Genomic DNA, 10,165 nt, shown 5'->3' with positions numbered 1-10,165 from the left:
CGATTTTTGTCGTCAGCTGTGGGAGGAGTTTGAGCATCCTACTCAGAGAAATGACGCCCTCCCAGTATCATTGCAAGTGTGTATAGCATTACGATATTTCGCAACCGGGCATGAACAATCTAGTATCGGTGATATTCACCATGTGAGCTTTGCGACAACATCGAGGTGTATCGGCGCTATGTCATCCGCGTTTGCAGCACGCATTGACCAACACGTTCACTTCGAGAGGGACCTCCAGAAGGTCAAAACCAATTTTTTTGATAACACGGGTTTTCCAAGAGTAATTGGATCGATCGATGGGACCCATTGTCGTATACGCAAGCCTCAAATCAACGAAAACGTTTATATCAATCGGAAAGGATACCACAGCATTAATGTCATGCTAGTTTGTGATTGGGATATGATCATTAATAACTGTGTGGCACGTTTTCCAGGAGGGTCTCATGACGCCTTCGTTCTCCACAGTTCAGCCCTTGGCCAGGCATTTGAAAACAATCCACCGAATGGATGGATGTTGGGAGACTCGGGGTATCCTTGCAAGAGGTGGCTTCTGACATCTCTTGCCAATGCCAAAACCAGACAGGAAAGGGCATTCCAGCGGATGCAAATAAGAGCCAGATGCGTCATAGAACGTTGCAACGGTCTCCTAAAGCAACGGTTCTGATGCCTCCGCAAGGAGATTCAATACACACCACAAAAGGCAAGCATTATTATTCAGTCGTGCTGCCTGCTCCACAACATTGCTGTCCCGGATAGATTGCCCTTTGTGGAGGATTCAGATGACGATGACGATGATGACGAGACCTCTGATGATGACGCAGGGGATGATGACTTTCCTCCTCGACACATGAGTGTGAACGACAATCATATTCGCCAGCTTGTAATTGAGTTCTAAGTAAAACTACACTAAAACATCAAATTCAGTATCAGTCCAATTGCGAGATCGCTGTCTCTAGGCCATGTTCCAAGCACAGAGTTAATGCATGGAAAGGAAGTTTCGTATGTCGAAAGGGCAATCATATAGTGTATAGGAACCAAAGACACTAAAATTGACACATTTTGCCACGGCCCGATCATGTATTACGAATCTCAACACAATAAATCACTTTGCGTTCGAGTTTGTTTTTTTTTTCACCAATGAGGTACACCATACAATTTATTAATGGCAGGTCTGTTAAATTTAATGTAATGGCAGAGTAAAAACGAGTTATGAATCGCTTTTAATACGCAGCTTTAAATAGACGTTATATCCTTCCTTTATGGTATCTTGAAGGAAGTCTGTTAAAAAGATTTATGAAACAGGTCCCTGGGCTATTATTTATCTGGTCTTCGCCGGCCAATCACTGATCGGTAGTATGCCATGTGATGATAAGCCATATACTGGACGGCGTCAACTTCTTCAAGCTAGTCATACCACACCATGGCGGCTGCTTGTTGTCAGCGGCATATGCTAGTCATGTTGTTGTTTTTGCGCCGCAAACGGCGCCGGCGGCAAAATAGAATGGCGTACTTGTGGGCACACAAATGGATTCTCCGACGTCAACGTTTGGGGGCATATGGGAATCTTGTCAAGGAGCTCCGCCTTGAAGATGTGAACTCGTACCGGAAGTTCCTAAGAATGAAACCGGATATTTTCGACGACCTCCTCCACCTGATTTGACCACTGCTAATGAAACAAGATACACTTATGCGAGAGGCAATTTCACTAGGGGAGCGTTTAACCATCACACTGCGTTTTCTAGCTACTGGTCAGTATAGATAATCTAACTTGATTCCATAATTTATGTATTGAGTTTTGAGGTGTAATGTAAAAAAATCGTATTCTAAAACATACCTTATTCTCAAATTTCAGGGGGAACGTTCGAAAGTCTGTCCTTTCTGTTTAGAGTTGGAGAAAGAACAATATCAAACATCGTTAACGAAACAACAGTGGCAATATTTGACGCTCTCGGTGAAAAGTACATCGAGGTAACTTCCTGTGTCTCCAGTTGGAAATGAAGGTAGAAAATTATAAAAATCATGACAATAGCAATACAACGACTGAGGAGACGCCAACATTCATGTATTTAAGCAGAATAGTACATTTTTCACAAATAAATGCCGGTAATTTCAAAAGGAAAGGAGGTTTGATACATACAGAACAAGTAGTTGAAGTCATAGCTCACAAGGAGGTTAACTGGAAGAGCCTATCCGAACTCTCAAAGCCAGCGTTGTCATCCATTGAAAATTGCGTATCAGGGGAAGAAACTGTAAACTGGGGGAAGTTGGGTTTATAAAGGGCAGTAGGCACCCCCGGAACGTATTGGTGCCGAGGTTGGGGAAACGGGTTACCTGTTGTTAGGGTATCGAATCTGGGAGCAGGAAAGTAGGCGGATGTTGGAATGTCACGATACAACGGCTCGCGAAAGTATCGTGGCCTCAAAAGAATCCACAAAACCATAGAAATCGAATAGAAATAATTTAATGAACACAACTTGAGAATGTATAGAGAAATTTACAGAAGTTTGGAGACAAGAAAATCTACGTGTTCACTGGTTGAGAGATGGCGGCGCTTGACCTAGAACAGTGGTGCCATCTGCCCGAAGTGAATCACACTAACGTCACAACCAAGGACAGAGAGACATGACAAAACGGAGACAAACCAGCTTCGTCACATGGAAGCATCCCACTGCTTTGTGGAGTGGGATGATCAAAACAATGCCTGCACACAAACCACTATACTCGATGTCAAACACGACATTTTCGATTTTGTGTACTGCCATCATCTGACCACGCCTATCCAGCCTTTTGAGTCTGAAGGAGAGATGGCGACAGAAAGAGTCCATTTCGTCCATGTCTTGATTAAGTTTTGCAGGTGTCTTACAAGGGTTTGTAAGTTTTTTCAGCAGGCTCAACTCTTCTTCTTCAAACTGGTTCATTTTGCCCTTCCTCAGTGGCTTGGTAGTCCTCCCGTTCTTAGCTTTGTCGGCTGTGGTGGACCGTTCGGCAGGAGATGAGCTGCGGCGTCTGACCTTCCGATGTCATAGGAGGGACCTCTGGGTCATCCGGCAACTTTTCACGGCCTTCCACAACCTTTTCCTCTTCAACCATATGACCATCTGAATCATAGTTTGAATCTTCTTTTCTTTCCAATCCTTCTTCAAAATCACTAGGGGTGTTTGCTTGTGCCTGAAATGAGAAAAATAGGCATATTAATCTTCTTTTTTTTCATTTCAGATGCCCGAGAGCCAGGATGAGTGGAAAATTGTTATGTCAGAGTTTGAGGACAAGTGCAACTATCCGCTTTGCCTTGGAGCAATAGACGGCAAACATATCAGCATCGAGAAGCCAGGAAACACCGGATCAGCATATTTTAATTACAAGCACTTTTCCTCTGTCATACATCTTGCGCTTGTTGACGCAAGATACATATTTCTGTACGTTGATGTTTGGGCCCCGCGTCGCGCAGGGGATGCTGGAATATTCCATCAGTCCACACTGAAATTTGGCATGGATTACAACACATTGAATTTTCCTCCAGATGGAACATGTGGAATACTTGTCCACCCCCATATTATAGGGGATGCTGCCTTTCAATTTCGACTAGATTGTTCAAAGCCATACCCCAATAGAACTCATGATATGGCCACCAAAATCCACAACTATCGATTGAGTCGTGCAAGGCGCACCTCAGAAAATTGCTTCGAGATTTTCGCTCACAGGTTTAGAGTATTTCTAACGACTATAAAGCTGGGACCAAGAGTACTTGAGGACATAGTTCTTGGAGCTTGTTGTTTACACAACTATTTGATAGATAACCAGTCCACCTTTTATATCAGACGAGGAGACGTAGACCGAGAAAATGCTTCTCATACGCGGATGGACGGAGCATGGAGAGGTGCGCAAGAAAAACAGCTGACGCCGCTCGAAAAAACCAACCAACGTATGTGCAAACTGAACGCAAAACAACAAAGGGATGCTATGCGTGACTACTTCATGTCGCCAAACGGGGAGGTTTCATGGCAATACGATATAGTGTTCGAATGCCATTTCAAGACGTCATAAATACCTTGAGATTCGTTGTGGTTTTGCCTATGTTCATATAGGGCAACAAAAACTTTAGGTTTTCTTTCACCCATTCTTGTTTCTTCGGCAGCTTTTTCCGGACGCTCCCGGATGGAGGGCACTTTACAGCTCGAGCGAGCATCGTGCGTAAAGATTTCATTTTGGTTTTTACTGTGGGCACTGAAATAGACGTGTATAGAGATTGTCATGAGTACGCTTAATCATAACGAAGTGATGATAACTGAAAATAAAGGTGAAATAAAGGTGTACGTTTAATTTTCAAAGTTTGTTTGTTCCCGATTAACCCCGAATATCAACTTACCGCTGCAACCGATTTCCTTGCCGATGCTCTTAAGAGCGGCAGCCTTGTAGTCAACATCCCTGTAATCATTACAAGTTGTCACATACAACCCTGGATGCTTCTCCCACTCCATTGCCAGTTTAACGGCAACGTCTTCATGTGCATCGTCTTCCACTTCCATGTCCATGTTGACCAATGACTAGACCTACTGAGGAACAGTAGTCGATTTGGAGGATGACGTGATTGTCGTTACCGTTGTCGTTTATCGTTCGAGTTCTTAACCTGGCTATTTTCTCTATTTTCCTTCAACAGCACCCAGGATTTACCCTTTCAGCTGCAGGAGGCTTATACTAGCAGAGACAATGTGCTTGAGTATTACTGCTTTGGAGAATGATGCTACACATTTCCACAAGAAATAGTTCTCGACTCATTGTTACCAGTCGAAAGTTTGATTGTGGTCTATTTTGATTCACGTTGATGATATCATCAAGATAGTGCAAACACAGCAGGTAACAAGGTCTCTTACTCCCAGACCAAAGGCAGGTTACGTAAAATTACTACAGCATGCTTGTCCCAGCTATCAGGATTACCAACAAAACTCAGCAGGAAGGACATCGGAGATGTTTTCTTATTCCTGAAAGTTTCTCTGAACCCGATGATCAAAGTTAGCGTTCTTATATCATTTCTCTAAATTGGTCGTCGACGCATAGCATTCCAAATGCGATCTATGTATGTCTATTTTCACCTCATCTCAACAAACGCCCTGAAAGTATAAAGTCCTAATCATTCTCTTCCCGTCCAGTCAGCTCTAGTAAATTTAGGCCCACTGGGATTCCATGAACGGGAGGCGAGGTTGATTGAATCCAGGCAATGCAATCCGATGATCGTAATCTAGCGTCCAGCTTCTTGAGTCCAGCTTTTATCAACTACCGTGTCCAGAGCATCCAGAAGTATTAAGGTGGCAGGAAGGGGTGGGCGTTAGTGGTTTCTGAGTGTGGGGAGGTATAGTGCCAGTCAACAGACATGTGGTTTCAGTATTATGTCTTTCATTGTAGCAATGCGAAAATATAAGCAATTTTGGTTAGGTCCGTCATTTGTTATGACCAAGTAGTTTTTAGAGTGACTCTTGATTACAGTGGCCACTTCAGCGCCACCAAGCGGATATCTTCGCGCGCGATATGCACCATTCCTGGAAAACTCAATGGCGAAGTATGCTCATCAGCATAATCTATTCTCAACTCGAGGTAATCTTGCGCAGTGTTTCTTCGGCCCAGATACATTGTAATGGAAAACGTCTATTACAAAGAATGCCTGGCTTGCGCCAGACTAATAGGTGAAGAGAGTCTGGCCGCGCGAGTCTACTGTGATAAAAATAACCATTGCAGAGACTCTGTGACGTAGGTATATACTTTTTACAATTAAAAATGCTCTCAAAAGACGATAAGGAATGATTATTAATTATTATTTCCTGAACTATATTCCTTCTAATTATTAATTTACATAAATAGGTTGGCGTTAGGTCGCGTGCTTTTCTTTCCTCGTGACAATATACAGCAAAATAGTTACAACCCCACAATCGCCCTATAAGTCCATAATGAGATCACGGTGACCCGTTATAAATGTTTCGCCAGCTTCGCTATTTTGCCGCTGTATACGCGACGCGTTCGGTTCTTGCGTCAAGAATGCTATCCTATGCCAATATACAAAGCTGGAGCATAGAAATAGCAGAGGTGTAACCGTTATGTGATGAAACCTGAACATCAGTGTGTGCAAACATATCATACTCAAAGACGTTGACGGAAGCTAAGAAGGAAGAAGGAAGAAGATGCAAGCTAAAACCTCCGAATGACGCATTCTCTCAATTTCAATTCCCAACATCATTTATAGAGCTGTAGGCAATAAGTGGTCAAATTCTTTCCACCAATTCTCTCTTACTTACCAGGTCGAGGGCAGAATCTCATTTGAAAGACGGTCGCCCACTTTAAAAGACCGTCTTTCAATCGAGACGGTTCTGCTTACTTATCGCATGTGTAAATTCATCTACACGACATTGTGGCGTAGAAAAGTCATATGAGAAAGTATATCAATGAATTTCTTCATGCAGCAAAGTCTTGCATATTATTGAAAAGTGGAATGGTTCGATGTCTAGTCTAGCTTAGATGTATAGATTTAAACCAGATTCAACTTTGAAGAAAGTTTCGCAATATTACCATCACAAGAAATGAAAAAGGTGTGAAAACTTGCATCCCCTCGGAGCTGTGCAATATCTGTATTCTCACTTCTTCAAGAGGTCCCGTCATTATACAGACGAGAGAACATAACCAGTGAAAAAACGAAATATACTATAACAAATACTATGGAATGTTTCCAGCCAGCCAAGATATTGGTTGATGATCTGAATAAGATTGTATGGACAATACGTGCAAATCTACCCAGATACATGTACACATGTACAGTCCTTCCGGAAAGTAAATGTCCACAGGCTTTTTTAATATCACAGTGATAGAATAAGATAATTGAATGCGGTTTTCAGCAGAGAATGGTATATCTACTTGGCCATGTATCTGTTGTATTTAGACCCACCTAATCCTGTCTCTTCATTATGTAACAGGCAGTTTTAAAAATGTCTAAAAAGTCACTTTTTTATTATATTTGATTTTCGTTCTTTTCACAATGTATGGGTAAACTATGATGCAACAAAGGTTTTTTTGCTTTCATTACTAAAAAATTCCTGCTAGATTCTTTCATTTTGAATATCAATTTTAGGTCGCCACAGATTATTGTTTTTTTCGGACAGCTGGTGACATTTGAGAACACCCCTCATAGTCAGCAATGCAGTCAGTCAGGGTCTTTATGGCCAACTCAGCTCATGCGTGAAGGATGTGGGGTCTTTATCAAAGGTTATGGAAGAGATTAAAAAAATAACATAAAAATCGTAAGCAAAAATGTGCATTTGTCATGACTATCGAACACTCTCTATTGGATTGCAAGTGCAAAAATTGATGGTCATAAAGCACAGTTCATTGGCTCATTTGAATTTTTGAAAAGGCACATGGAATAAAAAAGTGATTTTTGGACCTTTTAAAAAAATGCTTGTTACATAATGGGGGGATGGAATTAGGTGCATCCAAAAACAACAGATATATGACCAACTAAATATACCATACTCTGCTGAAAACCGCATTCATTTATCTTATTTTTATCTCTTTATCTGTGATATGAAAAAAACCTGTTCACATTTACTTTCTGGAAGGACTGTACATGTGTAGTCTCCAAACGAGTTACTTGCACTGACTAAGATAAGGTGATAAGATGACAGTTGCCAGTTCTGCTTTTTTGATGCGATACAATTATGGTGTACTAATTAGGATGTTTCATACCCAATGAATTCTCCCAAGCATCATTTTTACTTCGAAAAATATTGGATAAAATCAATATGATTATTCAACTGATTCATTTTGCCACTTGCATAATACAGCATCAAAAAGCACATTTTAGAAATTTGATAAACATGTTTACGTACAAAACTAAATTATTTGCATTAAACGTTGTGGGGCAGCTAAATGTAATCAGATTGACGGGATAAAACTACTATGATTTATGATTGAGAAGTAATTTCTATCTTCTGCTTTTACAGAGCCGTTCAAACTCTCTATTATTTATAATTCTAAGTGCTTTGCTGCAGGTTGTTCTTAATCTGCAAATGGTGGTTTTAATTTGTTCACGCAGATTGCGTTTCTTTTCTTCACGCAATAAATACTTTTGCGGTCAACTGTTTATTTTCACCAAATTTTGGCCAGGCGATTATTCTTTCATTCGCACCAAGAATAAGCATATGATGTGAGACAAACTTGGCATCTAAGGTCATCAATAACGTAGGCCAAGCATCCACATCAGATTGTTTAAGGCATGCCGCCAAATTTAACATAAAAAGAAGTATAGCACGGTTTTTAGACTGAAACTTGTAGCTCTCATCTGGGTCAAAACCGAGGTTGGCTCCAATTTTCGACCGATGAACCTCAACGACGACGTTATATGATCCGAGCAAAGACACAATTACAGAGTCTCCCAATTTTCTGAAGAAATCATCACGAAAGATAATCGACGTGGATGTATTATATTCGTACGGTTTTTCTAAAATGGTGATGGAATGTGTTCTGGCTGATGATTTAAAGAGGTGACCATTTATATCACATTTGATATTCCCTGACATATCCATATTAAGTGCTATGGTTGCAATGTCGGCTTCTGACGTAAGAGAGTAGCGAATCCATTTTAGGCTTTTAACATACTCAAGTTTAAGATTGAACCCTACGTCGACTATTTTATACCAATCTAACCAAGACACAGACAGGGTTTTTTTCCTGATCTTGTGCTTCTGATATTTGCATCGATAGGTCAACTCCAAGAAAACATTCTCACCGCATGAAATCATTTTGAAATATTCGAACGTCGAATTTTTCGGACCGAGGCTTTTCTTCAGTTCGTCATACGGCAAAATCATCTCTCGGCAATTGCTATTTCCATTCAAATCAACTTGAAATGCTCGAAATGTTTTATAGGCAGATTTCCTTCCAAGACGAGTGCTTACACCTATGACATCATCGCCATATTCTCCAGCAATGTATGTGAGCTCGTTAAAATGAAAATGAGATATGATTTTAAAATCTCCACTAACATCTTGGCTGAAGACGTAGACGTTACGGTAAGGACTCAAGGAGTAATGAAAAGCAGCCACTGTGACTATGACATTTAGCCCAGTGTGGTAAAATACCGATCCCGCCCACGGTGGGAACTGGCCATAGATCCTTACATCACGGTACGACCCATAGTTGCCCCTCTGCTAGTTCGGCGTTTTGGTTGAAGTTAAGATAAAACATCTTCAGGTTATAAACATGATGAAGGATTAATATGCTCAAGTTAATATAATACAATAGTTTTGAGAGACGGAATTCTACTGCTTTCCTGCTCTTGATTCGACAATCGTCACAAGTAATAATGCACGCATCTAGACGCAAGGGCCCAAAGCGCCGCGTAGCAAAAAAGCGAAGCTGGCGAACATTTATAACGGGTCACCGTCACTTATTATTGGACTTATAGCGCATTTACGGGGTTGCAACTATTTTGCTTTAAAGTGTCACCAGGAAAGAAAAGCATGCCACCTAACGCCGATCTATTTGTATAAAGTGATAATTGGAAGGTATATAGTAGGAAATATCAATAAAATAATCATTCCATGTCGTCTTTTGAGGGCATTTTTGATTGTAAAAAATATATGTGTACGTCACCGGAGTCTCTGCAATGATAATTTTATCACATCCGTCTCGCGCAAGTAGAAGTCCTTTACCTGATCTTCACTTATTAGTCTCAATGTCTGGCGCAAAGCCAGACGTTTTCCATTACGATTTCACTACGATGTTTGACAAGAAGGAGCAGTGCGCGAGATATGCTAATGAGCAGACTTCCCTCGCTTGAGTTTCGGAAGAATGTTCCATATCGCGCTAAGCTGACCACTGCTGACCATGACAGGCGTGCATTGGACTGGTACAGGTTGGAACTGAACATTGAATATGCTGGTGGTGACGCTTTCTGATGAGAAGTTGGTCGTGACTGATGCAATATCCTAGGACTTTTCCACAGCATCGTTCAATCATTGCTCTCTGAGCTGCCTTGATTCTGTACTTACCCAAATACTGAGACCAAATGCCTGTTGACTGTGCTTTAAGAGAGACTGGTGCCATGCCTAGTCTCTCTTAAATCACAGTCAACAGACATCAACCCCCTCAGACTCAGAAACCACAAACGCCCAACCCTTCCTGC

General features: G+C 41.3%; 1 protein-coding gene across 1 annotated transcript; it reads right to left on the bottom strand.

The window, feature by feature from the left end:
* Nucleotides 1–2,955: 2,955 nt before the first annotated feature.
* Nucleotides 2,956–4,532, bottom strand: LOC135491577 (uncharacterized). Its single transcript, XM_064777549.1, has 3 exons — nt 4,367–4,532; nt 4,049–4,224; nt 2,956–3,168 (listed from the first exon to the last, which is right to left on the bottom strand). Exons 1-3 carry the CDS (start codon nt 4,530–4,532, stop codon nt 2,956–2,958), a joined length of 555 nt encoding a protein of 184 aa, XP_064633619.1.
* Between the last annotated feature and the right edge of the window lie 5,633 nt (nt 4,533–10,165).

Source organism: Lineus longissimus, chromosome 7 (genome assembly GCF_910592395.1).
Source record: "Lineus longissimus chromosome 7, tnLinLong1.2, whole genome shotgun sequence".
NCBI classification, from domain to species: Eukaryota; Metazoa; Nemertea; class Pilidiophora; order Heteronemertea; family Lineidae; genus Lineus; species Lineus longissimus.
The sequence above is the reverse complement of the archived record's forward strand: the minus strand, read 5'-3'. Positions and strand labels throughout refer to the sequence as shown.